At 41.5% G+C, this 18,938-nt stretch overlaps 1 protein-coding gene across 3 annotated transcripts in view; it reads right to left on the minus strand.

The window, feature by feature from the left end:
- SERAC1 (serine active site containing 1) overlaps positions 1-17,452 on the minus strand; it is a 50,323-nt gene extending 32,871 nt beyond the window's left edge. For 2 of the 3 annotated variants that reach the window (XR_013332988.1, XM_077755123.1), the window contains exons 1-8: positions 17,372-17,438; positions 16,938-17,029; positions 14,440-14,476; positions 11,687-11,823; positions 10,416-10,505; positions 8,696-8,827; positions 6,649-6,770; positions 5,242-5,370 (exon numbers count right to left, since the gene is read on the minus strand). Coding sequence is in view for 1 of the 3 variants with exons in the window: in XM_077755123.1 (XP_077611249.1) it covers positions 5,242-5,370; positions 6,649-6,770; positions 8,696-8,827; positions 10,416-10,505; positions 11,687-11,823; positions 14,440-14,476; positions 16,938-17,029; positions 17,372-17,424 (792 nt within the window). In the remaining 2 variants the exon portion in view is untranslated. Of the gene's footprint in view, positions 1-5,241; positions 5,371-6,648; positions 6,771-8,695; positions 8,828-10,415; positions 10,506-11,686; positions 11,824-14,439; positions 14,477-16,937; positions 17,030-17,371 lie in introns of all 3 variants that reach the window. The other variant, XR_013332989.1, reaches the window with a different exon arrangement.
- Positions 17,453-18,938: the final 1,486 nt, after the last annotated feature.

Raw genomic sequence — 18,938 nt, forward strand, 5'->3', positions numbered from 1 at the left:
ACTGCTGCTATATCACTGGATTAAGACAGAGCAAGATGACATAAATTCGTAAACATTTAAGAAATGCCACAAATTCGAGGATGTGGAGAAACGGGCACCCTCCTACACTGTTGGTGGGANAATTCTGTGACTACAACTAAAAAACAATTTCCTAAGGATTGAAGAAATGCAGAGGAAAAGAAAGAGAGAGTGACAATGTTAAAAATAAAGGGTAAGGCATAAAAATTAAAAGGCAAGTAACAAAGCATAAGAGGAAATGTTAATTTTAGTTAATTTTAAATTAATTTAAATTTAGTTAATTTTAGTTAAATTTAGTAAAATTACTAAAGAATTTACATCCATATTCTCTATTAGTCATACATGTAACAAAGCATTTTATGTATAATCATACTCAAGTTGAGACACAACATTACTCTGGATTAACATGGTATTTTTCAAATGCATCTCAACAAGTTTATAATGACCAACTGATTTAATACATAAAAGATACTTTGTTATCATAGAACTTATGCTCCATTTAAACAATATCCTTATAGTTATCTCCACTTTTGTCTCTCATGCAAAAATACTTTGGTTCATAGCAGAAATATACCAGTTGTTACTTAAGTGTATGTAAGTTCACGCACAGCTGGCTCCCTTAGCAATGTCATGATTCATTCATCCATTATTCCACAAATGTTTAGTGAGAACAGATTATGTGGGAAGCACTGTATTTGGCACTGGGGAGATTATTATCAACCACTGGAAGGGAGTAAGAGAATTAAATAAGCAAATAGATAAATATACAGCATAATTACACAATGGGATAAATGCACTATGAAGGGCGATAAATGCACTAAACACTTGAGATGGAGAAAGGTCTCTCTGAGGAGTTGACAAGCTGAAGGATGAAAAGGCACCTGTATAACAAGCTGGTGGCAGAGAATCCCAGGCGGAGAGAACCTGAGCAGGTAGTGAGTTCAAGGAATGGAGAGGGAGGGCCAGTGTGGCTGGAACACAGTAAGCGTGAAAATGAGCACTGAAAATGAGCAAGAGCGGGGGACGATCAGAAAGGTAGTGAAGAGACAGATGCAGGCAAGCTGCCAAGAGATGTGGCATCTGAAAATGATCTATTCTCCAAGAAACACTTAGAAATGAGCTGAGTTTGCTTTGTCTCTGGTACTTACACTTGAGCAGATTTACCCACAGCCAAAGTTGGGAGGAAGGGAGGTGCAGGGAGTCTTCTGACGACAAGGATGGATTCATTCCCAACAAAGAAGCCTCAGTGTGACAGCTGACATCATGGGGAACTGAGGACTGAGGAAGCCTGTCCAACCACAAGAAAGCAAGCTTCACGGTCTCCTGCTTCGTGTAAGCGTGCCTGTAGGTTTCCAACTCCTCTGTCATTAAAGAAATCTGCCATCCTTCAACCAAGTCTGTTGGTGTCTTTCTCTCATTCATAACAAACTGCCATCTTAGCAGATCGGTGTCAGAAGTGTCTTGACGCAAGGCCTTCAGACCCTAACACTAAGCTGATTTCACAGAGATTGGGAAATTTCTGGGGGAAATGACGACACTACAATTGCAGGATTTTAGCTGGGCTGCCATTAAGCCAAGACCACAAAGCTCTGTGATGGAAATCATTTCAGCGCACCACATCCACTCTTCTCTGGACTCCACGCAGCGTGCCACGTTAGATGAAAAAGAAATCACAACCCAAAATATTCAGACTTCTGCATCTCTGGTTGCTCCCTTAGGCTCTAGGTCACAGACACTCGAGGTCCTCTAAGGAAGGTTGACACTGGGGACCTGGTGACTGATTGGAAGTGTCCAGATGCTAACAAAAACAAAACAAGACTGAAAGCTGGATCCTGACATCACAGAGGGAGTGATCTTGATGGTACTATCTGGGGAAGGCCGAGGACCACCCCTCCCTGTCCCCCAAGCTCCCAGCAGATTATAGTCAGCAAATTCTCTGGGCGGACACTGCATAGCTGCCAAGGTTGTAGCTGCGGAGTAGGTGACAGCTAATCTGGGAAGTGCTTTTGCTCTCTCTGACCCAGTTTTCCCGGTGAACAGAAGGGACAGAAGGGAAACAGGCAGATCTCTGCCAGCGTGGGTGGGGAGCGGGGGTCAGGGAGTCTTGATATTGCTTCTTATTGCGGGACCCTTGGTTTTAATGTGTGTACAACCTAATTGCTGGTATTTCTGCACAAAAATTTATAACCTCAAAACTCTTCAATTTGTGCAAACTAACTGGGCTCAGAAATGATGTGTTCAGGGACACCTGGGTGGCTCCATTGGTTAGTCGTCCAACTCTTGATCTCAGCTCAGGTGGTCATCTCATGGTTCGTGAGATCAAGCCCCATGCTGGGCTCTGAGCTGACCACATGGGGCCTGCTTGGGATTCTCTCTCTCTCTCTCTCTCTCTCTGCCCCTTCCCAGCTGGCACTGTCTGTCTGTCTCACAGTTTGTGAGTTTGAGCTCCACGTCAGGTTTCTGTGCTGACCACTCAGAGCCTAGAGCCTACTTCAGATTCTGTGTCTCTTTCTCTTTCTCTGTCCCTCCCCCAGTCACACATGTGTATGCTAATAAACATTTAAAAAAATGAAAAAAAAGATGGGTAATAAGTGTCGGCAAGTATGCAGAGAAATTAAAACCCTCATACACTGCTGGTGGAAAAGTGAAATTATGCAGCCACTGTGGAAAATAGTTTGGAAGTTCCTCAGAGAGTTAGAGTGTTACCATATGGACTCAGGAATTCCACTCCTAGCTATACACCCAAAAGAATTAAAACCATAGGCCCACACAAAAACTTGTACACAGATGTTCATAGCAGCATTATTCATAGTAGCCAAGAAGTGGGAGCAACCTAACTATCCATCAGCTGAGGAATGGATAAACGAAATGGAGTTTATCCATACAATGGACTATTATTGGCCATAAAAAGGAAAGAAGTACTGATGCTTGCTACAAGATGGATGAACCTTCAAAAGTCAGACACAAAAGGTGACATTGGTAACATATCAGACGGTACCCTTTATAAAGTGAAATGTCCAGCATGGGCAAATTCAGAGAGAATGGGAGCCAACTAGTGGCTGGGGCAAGTGGCCATAGAGAGAGCTGCTAATGGGTTCAGACTGCCCTCAGGTGGGTCAGAGTTGGAGTCTGTTTAGGATGCTACCCTCGGGACGCCATGCTTTGATTCACTTGGATGAAGCCTCTGTCGCATATATTATCCACATCCAGTGAGCGGGTCCACAGCTACTGCAGTGTGAGGAGGGGGTGCAGGGGGAGAGAACATAAACCCTCAATCAAAATGGCTTCTCATGTGTGAAGGCAGTCTTCCTCCAAAGGCGTGGAGCACCCTGCTGAGCACGCGGAGGGCCCCGAGGAGGTGGCACATACAGCTGGGCGTGTGGTGCGCTCCCGAGCCCGCCATTTGCCACTACGCAAACTTTACATCCCACTGGCACTCTCCTATTGATTCCTCACCATTCCAAGGGGAAAGCGCTCTGAAAAACAATGGCCAGTCTATGCCTTGATCACGAGAAGTAAAGGGCTCTTAGACTTGACACGTAACGGGAAGCCACTTGGAAGGCTTAATGCAGGAACATGAATAGATCTAATTCGTGTTTTTGTAAAAATCACTCTGGCTGCTGCGAAGGCACAGGACTGGAGAGGCAGTAAGGAGCCTGCCTGCTGTGGCGTCTGAAATGATGGAGCTGTGACACGGAAGCTTTCTGGATCCAGCAAGGTGGCAAACACGGCTTCTAGTGAATCCCTCCCACTACAAACATGTAGAAATGTCTGGAAATGCAAATACAAGCTATTTTAAAACATAGCCAAGTTCTAAAGAAAATAGGAAGAAGAAATAAAGGAGAACCCTCAGGTGAGAGAAATGAAGACGGAATTTTGAGCAGAAGTGGGAAGCACAGGACTGCGGAGGTAAAATGCCTGCAGGCTCCTTGGATGGGATTTTCCTTGTTCAGTGCGAGTGATGCGGTTCTGGATGTCCACATTCAGTGGGAACTAGACCTGAGATCCCTTTAGAAAGGCAGAGCCCTGGAAAGTTTGCCTCCTCCACGAGGGCCTAAAAAACCTCTGCTCATCAGCCTACGGAAGCCTGTTTCTGTTTGGGGCTTTGGATGAGAAATCGACCCTGAGACAGGGCCGACTACAGACATATCTGAATTTATACTCCCTGGGTACCACAGAAATCCAAAACTGGGGAATTCATATCAAACTAGTACAGTGACAGTGAAACTCCTGGGGTAGCCAACAGGGGCAAACGCAAAAACTGCTCTGCGGGGACAGATTTACAATCCAGGGTGCTTGGGACTCCCACAGAAAATGATCCATTCAGCTAAAGACAAGCTCATAGTAAAAACACATAACCCATGTTAATCTACAATCTAACCTAAGAGTCGATACCACCACGGACAGGAATTAACATCTCAATGACCTTAAAATAATAGAAGATTCTGAAAGAGACTTTAAAATCATTTAAAAAATGAAAGCAAGAACAGAAGTCAAAATAAAGAACAGGACAGTCTGAGAAAGAGATGGTGGTGGCCAGGAGGAGGTGGCTACAGTGCAGACAGTGAGACAAATGGACTCAGGCTGTATTTGAAAGGCCAGCTTTCAGGAACTGCAGATTGGCTGAACACAGAAGGATGGAATGAATGAGAATTCCCAGCTGTCAGCTTAAGCAACGAGGTGGATGCTGTGCCGCTTACGGAGATGGAAGGACTTGAGGAGGAAGAGCTTAGTAGGGGGAAGGTGGGCTGGACATGCGGAGTTTGGGACTTCGATTAGACATTCAAGCAAAGACATCAGGTAGGAGGCTGAATATTCAAATCCAGAGCTTGAGTTAGAACACAGGATTAGAGAGATCACTTTAGGCAGTAGTAGCATATAGGTGATATTTAAAACCTTGTAAATTACTATGTATTCATTGTTCAGGATTTAACTTCAGAGGCAGGCGCCTCCATAAAGCCTTAAATGACCTCTTAATCACAGTGATGGGCTCTGGGAGTAACCTGTATCCCCCTTACATACCGTGTGATTGTTCATTTACCTGTCTCCCTACCATCCCTGACACCTAGCCCAGTGCCTGGAATACAACCAGGAGTCACCATGTTTATTCTGTTCCTGGATGGATGACTCTTCTGGGATTCTGAATGCTGGCCTCTGGCACAGGATCCTAGAAAGCATGGGCGGGCACTCCAAAATATTTACTGAATGAATAAATGAGCGAACCTTCTGAGCAGCTAGACTTTGACTGCTTTCACTCAGAGCCAAAGATGTGAAATACTGGATACACTCATCCAGCTCCGTTTGAGGTAAAGAAGCCAGCAACTGTCTGAGCTCTTCTTCAATGCAAGTATCCTGGAATAAAAGGAGAAAAAATGCCTCCATAGTTAAGCTCAACAACAGAGACAACAAAAGTACCCAAAGAATCAAAACAAAAAATGAAACAAAAGAGCAAAGAGAAATTGGTGCTTTTAGTCTTGTAATGCATCGCCCACCCAGGTAAATAGACCATCACTTAACTCTGAGTTCTGGACTTCTGTGTCTGCTGCCTCAGTCCGAAACCCCTACTGCAAAGTTTAGCTCTTGATTCAAAATGAGTGATTACACTCTTCCTTCTTCTATTGCTCTCTGGCTTCTAAAATCCAGAACTCATTAGTGATTTTCTCTAATAGCTTACATCTAGCATATGCATTTGTCTATTTTTCAACAACTGATTGCAAGGTTTCTGATCTTCACTTTCTAGGAAGGCCTATAAAAGCTGCTCAAGTAGCACGCTCTGGGGTGCCTGGGTGGCTCAGTTGGTTAAGCATCCGACTTTGTCTCAGGTCATGATCTCACGGTTCGTGGGTTCGAGCCCCGCGTCGGGCTCTGTGCTGACTGACAGCTCAGAGCCAGGAGCCTGTTTCAGTCTGTGACTCCCTCTCTCTCTGACCCTCCCCTGCTCACACTGTCTCTCTCTCTCTCAGAAATAAATTAAAAACATTTAAAAAAAAAAAAGAAGAAGCACGCTCTGATACCTATAAGTGGTTAGTGATTACCACCTGCGAGGAGTGATACACGGGTACCTACATGCAGAGGTTAGTAAATACCTGTGCCAAGTGACATCAGCATCCACACACGGTGCTTCTCCAGGGGCTGTTCTGTGCCCCAGGAAACTTTCAGCAATATCTTCGGTTTTGGTTGTTACAACTTTGGGGATGCTACTGGCATCCAGTGAGTAGATGCCAGGGAGGCAGCTAGCCACCCTACAGTGCACAGAACAATCTTCAACAACAAAGAATTATTTGGCCCAAAATGTCAGGAGTGTTGAGGTTGAGAAAACCTGATCTATAGCAATATTAGAATAAGGGACCAACTCATCGGTGTTAACAGGCTATGAAGTTACCATCTGGTGGACAGAGACTTCCAATACCCAAAAAGGAAAATAACACAAGAGAAACAACATCTTCTGATAAATCAGGAAATCTTAGTATAAAAACTACAGTTTCAGGTTTATATCTAGTTTACCTGCTTGTGAAAAGTTATCAACAAACTGGTGTTTTTCAAACTGCTTTTTGAAAAGTTACTTCGTACCCCAGGTGAAGACAATATATTAATCTATTTTTCACTCACTGGATTATTTTATTTGCTTACCTCGTTTAATGATGGCAAAGGAGGTGGTGGGAGAAAAAAGCGAAGATCACTCTCTTTGCTTCGTGCCAAACCGATAAGAGTTCTCAGGTCACAGGCTTGAGCAATTATCCTATACTGGTAATCTATTGTAAAAGTATGTTGTTAACACCCAAACTGACTTGTAGCTGTTTCAAGAATTAAATAAGCAATTTAATTTTTAAACTACAAGTTTATGATTCAAAATTTCCCAAGTCTCTGTTCACAATGACAACTGCCTTTACAAAACCAGTAAGCTAGATCTCCAACATTTCCATGACAGATCTCACAATTCTCCTCAACATATATGTAGGCATATCACAGTCTAAGTAAGCTTTTGAAGATCTGAACCTTCAGTGTGAAAATCGACAGGTCAAAACCAGTTTAACTTCTCCTTTTCTTTGTACTAATTCTAGCGTTTAAAAACTGTTTTGCTCACTACTCAAAAAACCTGAGGCTGCACTGAGATCTACTTTCCCTGACACGGGAAGGTGCTCTGGCATTCCATGACGTCCATGAATCATGTGAGGTTCCAGGTGGTGATACGCTGTCTCAGCCGTCATGATTCAACCACTCCTTCCTTTCTGTATTGTCCTGAATGCTTGTGTCCCCCTCCCCTCATACATAGATGGAAACCTGATCCCCAGTGTCATGGTATTTGGAGGTGGGAAGTCTCTGGGAGCCCCCATGACTGGGATTACTGCCTTTATAAAAGAGACCCGGAGAGATCCTTTGTCCCCTCTGCCCCGTGAAGACACAGTGAAAAGCTGGTCATCTATGAACCAGGAAGCACATCCTCACCAGACACCAAATCTGCCGGCACTCTGATCTTGTATTTCCCAGGCTACAGAACTGTAAGAAATACATTTCTATTGTTTATAAGCCACGCAGTCTATGGAATTGTGTTATAGCAGCTCAAAGCGACTGAGCTATGTATCCTAAACACAACTGCAACCACCGAAGCAGTTTAATAACGGGTGAGTTCTTCAAATCAAATGGGGAACTTTTTTAACACCTACATGCTAGGACTCCAGCTCTGAGTTTTCTGATATAGTAAGTCTGAAATGGAATCCTGGAAGGTAGGTTTTTAAAAAGATTTTTATTCTAAGTCTTCACTCAAAGTAAGCTTACATTGTACGTTATTAAAATTATACCTACCAATCAATTAATTAGGTTGCGTGGAGGCAGAGATCTTATTCCGATACTTTTCTTTGAAAACATTCTTTTTTGTATTTGTTTTAATTAATTTATTGTTGACAGAGAGAAAGAATGCATGGGAGGGGCAGAGAAAGAGGGAGACAGAGGATCTGTCTGTTAGCACAGAGCCCAATGTGGGGCTCGAATGCATGAACTGTGAGACCATGACCTGAGCCAAAGTTGGACACTTAACCGACTGAGCCACTTAGGTGCCCCAAACATTATTCTTTTTTTATTTACCCCTGTTTATAAGATAACTCTACTAATAAAGTATACTTTAGTCCCTATTCTATAATCAGAGCAGATCTGAACTCTTGCTTATGTACTTATACTGTAGGACTTGCAGTGTTTAAATACAATTAAATATTTTAAAGCTTCCTTTAAAAACAATACACACACACAAATCAGGTACATTTAACTAATAATTAGAGCCAAGTAGATTGTCAAAGCGAAAGCAAAAATAACTGTATGCTGCAGGAAGTGATTAAAATATGTCATTAAATAGGAACCACAAGAAAACGCGAATACAACATTAGGCTATAATCGGCACCAAGAGTTTCTCTAATCAGCAAAACTTCATTCTGGTAGAAAGTTACACCAATAGATCTTCCCCAGTTTTGAGGCCATTCTTAACCAACCTTATCCAGTGGCCAGGCGAGCAGGCTTCCTACTTTCTCGATCACAGGAGTTTCTTTAGAAAATTTCTGAAAATATTTTTTCTATATATTAAGGCATCCTGAATTATTTTCCTTTCCTAGCATCTCCTTTCCTTCCCTTTAGATCAGAGGTCAGGAGCGAGCTGGTGGCATGGCGGGCGCTCAGAGGGCCTCATTACCGTGCCAGTGGTGAGTCTCCGACATCTCCTGCACGGCCTGCAGTCGCGCCATCCTGTCCTCCGACCGGCTCTTCCTCAGGAGCAGCCACACGGCACATTCATGATCCTCCACATCGACTGTGCTGAGGGTGTCTTTGCGGAAAGAAAATAGGACAGGACCACGTAAACAGTGTGAACAGTTAGAACATTTCATCCTCTCACTTACTGAAGATGGCAATCTGTAAGTATCTGAAATCTACAGTTACAGAGTAAAATCCACTTACCACAACTATATTTAATCAATTTTATTATTTTGCCATATTTGTTTAATCTATATGTGTGTAGTTTTTTCTAAACCATGTGAAAGGAAACTGCAGACATAATATTTCACTCTTTCTCAGTCAACCCAATCTCCTACGAATAAGCCTGCATTCTCCTATACACTCACGATGCCATTATAACACCCAAGAATGCTAACAAAAATCTTCCAAAACCATCTAAAATCCAGTCTAACTCCATATTCAAATTTCTCCAAGTGTCCCCAAAATATCTTCAGAGCTGTTTTTTAAAAACCAGGATTTGAGGGGCGCCTGGGTGGCTCAGTCAGTTAAGTGTCCGACTTCGGCTCAGGTCATGATCTCATGGTTCGTGGGTTTGAGCCCCGTGTCAGGCTCTGTGCTGACAGCTCAGAGCCTGGAGCCTGCTTCGGACTCTGTGTCTCCCTCTCTCTCTGACCCTCCCCTGCTCAGGCTGCCTCTCTCTCTCTCTCAGAAATAAATAAAACATTAAAAAAAATTTTTTTTTAAAAATCAGGATTTGATTAAGTCTCTTTAGTATCTTTTAATTCTTTTAAATTTTTTTTTTTAATGTTTTTTATTCATTTCTAGGAGAGAGAGAGAGACAGCGCGAGCAGGGGAGGGTCAGAGGGAGAGGGAGATACAGACTCTGAAATAGGCTCCAGGCTCTGAGCTGGCAGTCAGCACAGAGCCCGACGCGGGGCCCGAACCCATGAACCGTGAGACCATGACCCAAGCGAAAGCCGGACGCCCAACCGACTAAGCCACTCAGGCGCCCCTCTTTTAATTCTTTAAAAAAATGTTTATTTTGAGAGAGAGTGAGCAAGGGAAGGGCAGAAAAAGGAGGAGACAGAATCTCGAGCAGAATCCCAAGCAGGCTTCATGCTGCCAACACAGAGCCCAACATGGGGCTCGAACCCACAAACCGTGAGATCATGACTCGAGTACGAAACCAAGAGTCAGATGCTTAACGGACTGAACTACTCAGGAGAACCTAGTATCTTTTAATTCTTAAAAATGTTCTCACCTTTCTCATGATGCCAACTTTTTAAAGAGATTGGGTAAGCTCTTTCATAGTTAACTCCACACTGTAGATCTGCTTGATTGTAAAATCTATATTATTGATGCAATTTCTCATTATGAGAAAGCATGGGAGTGATTTTCTAACAAATTTAAAATTCTGAAACACTCATCAAGAGAAAAAGATATAGTCAGTCTCAATATTCCCTTATAGCTATCTAGCAACAAAACATCCACAAAGTGGAAGGAAGAAAACTATCCATCAAGCCCTTAAAATTCAATATAGCCCAAGAGAATAATGTCACTCAACCTTCCATATCAATAATAGATGCCAGTATAAGAGATGGGAAAAAAAGATCTCAAGTTGATCACCAAATGACTTTCAGATACTGATACAGATGCCAAGTCAAATATTTGGTACTTACCAGCAAATGGGCCCCGCAGTATCTTGGCTGACGTTGCCAATACTTTTCTTACTACTTTGTGAAGCTCTTTTCTTGCCTGGTAGGTGATTCCTAAAATGATTACAAATTTAGATAAAACCAAGTATGTACTCTTAACGCTATGCTCTAATACTTCAAACAAAAATATATAAGCTACAAATTTTTTCAGAAATATAAAAGAGCTTTTTTCTCTTTTCTTATCACTATCAAAACAACTAAAACCATTATGAGAACACAGCACTCTAGATCCCAAAATAAGACTGCTCTCCAAGTCAGAAAAAAGTAAAAAACTAAACAAAAACAAAAACCCTATCTAACTAAAGCCAACAAAAATCCTCACAAGCCACATAGGTTTGACTACATTCAGGAAAATGTCCCTTGACAATAGCCCTTCTCAAACTGAAATTGGGGATACCTTAATGAGATTTATCTTTGCGATCCAGATAAATTGTAAACTATAAAAATTATCTATGTAACTGAAATTGTAACGCACCAGGTGAGATAGTAATAAATACAAACAGGGCAGAGTGGTGATACAGACGGCTGTAGACAGGGAAACCCAGGACCTGCCCCACTCAGAGAACATGACGCATGACCAGGCATGGCTACTCTGGCCAACAATGTAGGAACAGGCAGCTGTAAGTCAAGTGTAGTGACTCACCAGGCCACCCTTATCTCGATGAAAAGATCTGCCTCTGCTCTAAAATTTCATGTTCACCAAACAACTGTCTGGTTACTAATTAGGTTTCCATGGGACCTAAATGTGGAGAACAGGAATGTTCTGACGAGTAAAGACAGGTTTTCCAGCCTCCGTGACAGATTTCTGCCCTCTGCTAGTAGGCTGGTATTCAGATTTATGAATCCGTGTGATGATTTTAGTTCGCATGAATAAATTCCTTACAGCGGGATTGTATCTGAGCTAAATGACGAAAATCATGTTTTTATACTTGCCAAACTGAGGGGCAGCCTCTGAACTGACCTCTGCTAAGGTGTGGAATTCCAAATTCAGAATAAAACAGCCAGCTAGTCTTCGCTTCATTTAGTTACATGAGGATCGCAAACCTGAATTAAATATGGAAGTCCAAAATCTGGTCTTCCATTAATTCTTTAGGAACTTGGTTCTTACAGGATTTGGTGATTCTCAGAATCAGGTGAACCTACCTTGTTAATATTGTGTTTTAAATACTCATCTTAAAATTTAATAACTACCCTCCATTTTTCACAAAAATGGGATTACTTTACCATAAACTTACCATAATTTTCTCTTTTATCTAAAGAAACTGTGTGCAAATATATGTATGACTTCATTTTTTCTCTTTCTACTACTTGAGTATCTAATGTCAAAGACTTCTTCAGAGCCAGAACTTCATATGTAAGAAATAAAGAACCGCTTAAAAAGAAACAAGAAATTCATCATAAATACATGATGTAAATGTAACATAAGAGCCATTTTTTTTTTTACATGACAGAATAACAGAACTATATTGGTTATGGAGCTCATCAGATTGAGTATCACAGGCCCAACCTGTCCAACAGCCCAGCTCCTGAACCAGTGGACTGAGAAGATTATTTCCCAAAAATGGTGAAAAAGGTTAAAGGGCAGAATCTCCCAAAACAGGATGGGAAAACAGTACTTAGTAAACACTGAGGGAGATAAAATGTGTTGTGAACAAGAAGTTTTATATGCATTATCGATTTGCACCCCATAATGAACAGAAGTCTCCTCAACATGTACACTGCGGATTGAGCCAGTCTTTTTATTAAGCTTTTTGCAGAGGATTTTTTTCATTCTTTTCATTGGGAAACAGGATGTATGTACAGTAATGTGCATATAACATACACTATACTCATATAAATGTATATAAATGTATACACACACATTTCAGTTTAATGAATAATAATTACAATATCCAGGCAAAAAGCAGAACATTAACAGTACCCCAGAAGCCCACAGTGCATCCCTTCCTGATCCTGACCCACACTCTCATCTCTACACCTAATTATCATTTTGACTTTTATTATAATAATGTCCTTGTTTCTCCTTACAGTTTGCCATGTATACATGCATCCTTCGACAACAGAGCCTAATTGTGTCTGTGGACTTGTAGGAATGGAATCACAGTGTTATGTATTCTATTGCTCAGCTTGTTTGTGGGATTCATTCCTGGTGTTGCATCTATCAGTAGTTCGTGCATTTATATTTTCCTATGGTCTGTGATTCAGCCATTGTATGGGTATACAACTTACCCATTCTACCACCGATGGGCATTCAGGGAATTCCTGGCTTGAGTCTCTTACAAACAATCTTGTTATATATCTTACACATCTACACTGCATACATGTGCATATGCTCCTTTAAGATACTCATCTAGAAGCAGAATTACAGACTTTCTGACTGTATATATACTATTCAACTTTATTAGATACTGTCAAACTGTTTTTCCCAAAAGATAAGCCAATCTGTACTCCTACCATGAGCATATGAAAATTTCTCCTTTCCTAAGAGCCTAAAGTCAAGTTAAAGTCTCCTAAAGTCAATTTTTAAATGTGAGATACAATGTTCTTTGGTATGTACCCAAAATGAAGGCAATGAAGGGGTTTTTCCCTGATCTGACTGACCTACATGCTCCCTAAATCCAGACACAAAAGCTGCACTGTCTGGACTCGGGGCTTCATAACATCAGTTATACTAAGCATTCTTCTGACCTTTGGTTTCCACCCTAAAGCTAAAGCAGATAAGACAGGAAGGCCAGACCCTGGCCAACACCAGAGGAACAGATGGCTCTGAAGAATCCCTCCTCTCTTGGGAAACTAAGCACCCAAAAAGACCAAATGCATGCAGTATTTTTATCATGTTTTCCATGAAAGACAAAATTCTTTTTAAAAAAATTTTTTAAACGTTTATTCATTTTTGAGCGACAGAGAGACAGAATGCAAACCAAGGAGGGGCAGAGAGAGAGACACACACACACAGAATTCAAAGCAGGCTCCAGGCTCTGAGCTGTCAGCACAGAGCCCGATGCGGAGCTCGAATCTATGAAAGGTAAGATCCTGACCTGAGCTGAAGTCGGACACTCAACTGATTGAGCCACCCAGGTGCTCCAATAAAATTCTTTACTAGAAACTACGTGATTAATTTTCACTATATTCCTGAATATAATTGTGAAACAAAGTATATTACATTTATCTTTTGCCTGGAATGATTCAAAGAGAAAAATCATCTATCTTTTGCCTTACATTGGTGTCATGGAGAAATGTATGCATTTGAATAAAAGGCCAAATATGCCTCCTTTACCATTTTAGCACCTAAGAGTTATATGTGTGTATGTGCGTGCGTATGTGTGTGTGTATATATAAATACATATATATATGATCAAAAAGAATATTAACAAATACAGAATAGTATTAGACGTATATTAACATATACACCCCTCTTTTCCAAAAAAAGGAAGGAAAGTCACTCCATTCATTAAGCATGTGCCTCTGAAGAGCATGGGATAGATGTCAATCTGCTGGTGTTCTTAGTTCAGCCTCATGAGAGCTCTATGGTGATTTAAAGGGTTTTCAAAAATAGTTCTGTCTAGTCAATTTTTACCTTTCTTATCCACTTAAGAACCCAACATGAGATGTGAGGTGCGTGAGAGTTAATTACTGAGTGCCTGCTATGTGTGTGTGTGTGTGTGTGTGTGTGTGTGTGTGTGAGAGAGAGAGAGAGAGAGAGAGAAAGAGAGAGCGCTCTCCTCAGAGCAACAATGCCTCGTGGCTGGAATGCCCCCCCATACATACCCTTGGACCCAAGATACGACACTCCTCAGAAAGGAAAGTACCTGAATCGAGACAACACTGAAGTGGTCGAACCAGTGTTTAACCAGTGGCTCATCCACCTAATTCCAAAATCTATACCCTGTTACCACCACCCTCCCCCCCATGCTACCTGGAAATCACTTCCACTGAGATTTCAAATAGGAGTATAAAGAAGCCAATTAAGATTTCAGTTGATACTTACCCTAAAATAAGTGATCCAGTAAACTTTATTATATTTCCTTCAAAAAGAAAGGAAAAAAAGTCAGTGTGACGAATTTCATTTTTAAAATGTGACAGGAAATATGCAAGTGTCTCTCCTTACATTATATAATTGGGTAAGAAGTCACTGATATTCTTCCATGCATCTGATCAGTTCCTACCAATACAAGGCTTCCTATCCCCAGATGCAAACGAACCAAAAAACGCTGGGTACAAACATATAATCTACATTTCATACTCCTTCTCATTTCATACAATTCTCCCCTTCTTGTACCTCTTATTCTGTCACTCCCAGCAAAGCAGACACCCCAGGCCTGCTGCACACTACTGGTCATGCCCTGTGCTTCCACCGAGTGCGACAGCCATGAAGCTAACCTGCCTTCTGACTCCTTTTCATTCACAACCAGTTAAATAAAGGGATGAGGAGAGTTCTATCACTGCGAGGGCTGGAGTGAAGGGATTACACTTGTGACCTAAGGACACAAAGTGACTTTTCCCAAAGTAATTATGTCATAATTGGTGGTTAAGTGCAAATGTACATAACCCAATTAAAAATAATGGTTACATTCTACAAGTTTACTTGTAATTTTTTTAATGTAAAAAAGAACTCCTAGTGGAAGACACAGCCAGTTGCCTATCTGACACACACAAGCCCCCTAATCCTCACTGCACAACCTGATTACTATCTAAAAATATTTGAATTCCTGACTCCGGCAGCTAGGGCAGGCTGTGCAACACGGCTGTAGCCAATCAAACAGAGACGCAGGTCCATAGGGAGAGACCCCTCTCCAAATAAAGACACAAAGCTTCATAAGATGGCTTTTGGCCTTTCTACCTTCTGGATGTCTAGAGATTCAACAACCATCTTGTGACCACAAGGACAATAAAGATAACGGAGCAGGAAGACAGGAGGTTTGCTAAACTGTGATTCTGGCTCTAAACGGTCTCTGTCTTGACTTCCTGTTATGTAAGAAAAATGATAACTTTACTGCTTTAAGCCACTGTAGTCAAGCTTCTATGATGCACTGAACACAACCTTAACTGACAATGCATTTAGGCTCTGCCGTCTGTCTGCAAAACCTACGTAACCTTTCATTTACTGGGTGTGTAGAGGTGGCCCTTGGTCAGACTTCCACTTAGGCTGCTTACAACATATTTCCTTCCTTACTGAGGGATAAGGAACTCTCCTCAACTGGCTTCTCTATGCATCAGGAAAGGAAGATGGACATCCCTCCCAAATTCTACGACCTTAGTAATGGTTCCAGAACCAAGTAGGGGGGACAGTTGCAGGAGGTCTGCAGGGATAAGATCCGAGCTGTGACAGAGCTTCCTGGCTGTGCAGCTCCTCTGGGATGTTTTTCTTTCCAAGATGGCTTCCCAGACTTCCTTCCCTCCACCCTCACCCTGGGGGCCCTGGGGGCCCTGGAAGTGGCTCGCTGCTTTTTCTACTTTTACCACGTGCTATGTTTCTTTCTCAATGGGCCCTGGGAACAGAATGCAGTCTCACAGCCTTTTCTCCTATCCTAAAGTCAATTCACTACTCTTGAGTTTGTCCTTTAGAAATGATGAGAGAAGAAAAGCTCCCCTCTCTGTCCCCACCCTTCTTTTTTTGTTTAAAATACACAATCACAGGGGGCCTGGGTGGCTCAGGCAGTTAGGTATCTGACTTTTGATGTTAGCCCATGTTATGATCTTAGGTTTCGTGAGTTTGAGTCCCATGTCAGGCTCAGCGCTGACAGTGTGGAGCCTGCTTGGGATTCTCTCCCTCCCTCTCTGCCCTTACCCCACTCACTCTCTCAAAACAAACAAACAAACTTAAAAAAAATACAGAATCACAGAACTTTTCTAGATGAAAAGGACCTATCCTTAAAAAAAAATAAAACAAAAAAAATCTATCTTACAGAGCAAGCAGAAGCTCCATGAAAACAGGGACTTTGTCCTAATCCATACCGAATCCTAAGGGCCTAGAATAGTACCTGGCATATAGTAGATGGTAAATAAATAATTTGTCAAATGAATGAAAGATGATCTAGGCCTATCTTCTCTTTTACAAATAAAGATTAGTAATAAATAGGTAAATAAAGACTTAAAAATAAAGATACCAAATCAGAACTAGATCCTAACCACCCATAGGGCAAGTACGGTATCTTCTTGGCTCACCGCTGAATTCCCGGAACCTAATACACGTGCCTGGCACTTGTTCTTGCAGAAACTTGCTGCTGAATGAGAATGTGGTGTTACTTGAGTTTGAAAAGATGAGCATGAATTTGACAGGAAACATAGGGGGGGATAAAAGGTTCTCAAAAACAGGAGTATGCACGGCTCTGGGCTCACAAATTTGGGGTGCACCGTTAGCTAAGAAAGTGCAGAAACAAAAGTGAGATTTATCATTGATTAATAAGTTTTTGTGGACCCCCTGGGGAACTCGGCCATAATTCTATCACTGTTTCCATAAGGAATATTGTTGTTGAAACTACTCACTGATGTCTCTCCAGTATGCGGTGCTTTGGGGAGGAGGAGCTGAGGTGCCTATTCTTCTGCAACAGATGATACAATAAGCAGCCAAGGACATTCTGTGTATTTAGAACAATTATAACAAATTTAACTTCACAGCTAATTTATAACATTTAACTATAAGAAAAATCCACAATCACAGTTGGGTTGCCTATAGAGTTTGATTTTTCAAGACCAGGAAAGAAACTTTTCCATTAACAAAGAAATTTCATCCTTAAAAAAGACATCCTAGAGTAATACTTTGGTGGCACTTTGTTCTTCAAACCGAGTCCAGCTGTGTACAATGATTAGTAGGAAGCAGGAAAACACAGATTATTAATCAGAATGTCAATGTGAATTAAAAATTTTTAAATATTTTTTAAAATATACATAAATACATATAAATAGATATTTATATTTACCTGCGATGACCAAAGGCCCTACAGAAATGAAAAATGCTCTGAATGGAAGACATACTTAGAACCCTGCAAGCATTCGGCTTCCCTCTAGCTCCTTCAGGATGGTACCCAACGTGGTTTAAAATCCTTTGTTAGCTGTTGGCATCATATCAGAGAAGAACTGTCACTCAACTACTTCATCAACTGACTAAAGGAGATCGAAATATGATGCAATGGTTTCTAGAACAACTCAGTATTCTAGAATCATTATCAAACTGTTTCTGGGTAAGACTGTTTTTCTTTTGTGTTTGTTATAAAGGGAAAGAAAAGAAAGCGCCTTTGGGGACTCATGTGAGAAAAGGTCCTTTGGTTCAACATATAAAAAGTTCTAGCATCTTTACAGCAACAAGAGGTAAATGACTTGGTATATATATGTGAGAAATATGTTAGAGATAACACAAAATAAAAAGCTTTTACATTTTTTCTTTTAATTCCAGTATATCAATTGATGACTAAACAAACTGATTTAGCCAAGAGGTCAACGTGTGAAGGTCACTGCTTTAAAAGTCATTGATTATTAGCTTCTCATGTTTTTAATGGGCTGTTACTACTTCTCCCTGAGACATAAGGATAATGGTAAAAATGATATAAAGGCTGCAATGAAGCAGACGCTCATGAAACCAGGGCAGAAGGCAATGTAAACTCCTTTGAGTTCGTGTATAGATTTGCATTTTAGTTACTCCAGGAGAACTTGAGTAATCTTGATACTAGAAAAGCGGTCAACTCTAAAACATGACACAAATACTCTTTGCTCTTACTTTCCTGGTCTAAAAAGCTTTATATTGTGAATTTACACGTACCTCCCCCCTTTCCTCGGCAGGCTTCCCTCCTACTAAATCCTGGGAATAAACTGGAGTCTACTGGAAATGTATGTCATCGTCTTATTTCCTTCTGGGTTTCCTTAGATGGCTTCACTGACCCTTGCAGCTCTCTCCAGTATAAACCGCTCCATTTAGAACTCTCTCAACTGTGTCAGAGTCTTGTGTGCTCACTTCGGCAGCACATATACTGTCTCAGAGCCTTGATTTCTCTGCTCTCCAGCCCCAGCTAACCTCCCATCCCTCGCTTGTCTGGGAGTGAGCAGCCTGTTCTGTGGCTATCCTCTCCTTACCCAGCCTTGACACTGTGGCACATCGCTCTCCGCCTCCTCCCTAACAGTACGAGACCCCTCCTCTTTCTAGTAGCCCGCAACCCTAATCTCTGAGAACATGTGCTTTCTTTCTTCCTACACATGGACAGCCAAAATGGGGCAGGGTGGGGGAGAGTGGTTTCGGGAGAATAAGACAAACTGGAAGTGGGCTCTCAGAATCATTTCTGCCATCCCTAATCCGTTCTCTCCTTGTCCCCATAATAACTGCTCTAAATGACCCACATTCCCTGCGAAGCCTCCTCCCTACCTTTGTGCCTCTCAAATGGTCTCTTACTTCACTGAAAAAGTTAAAACTATGAACTCCCTCAACTTCTGCCCCCTTACCTATAAGAAAAGATAGATCCAAGTAATGAAGGGCTTAACATTTATTCTCATTTGGGG

Source organism: Crocuta crocuta, unplaced genomic scaffold (assembly GCF_008692635.1).
Source record: "Crocuta crocuta isolate KB4526 unplaced genomic scaffold, BGI_CrCroc_1.0 scaffold11, whole genome shotgun sequence".
Lineage (NCBI taxonomy): Eukaryota > Metazoa > Chordata > Mammalia > Carnivora > Hyaenidae > Crocuta > Crocuta crocuta.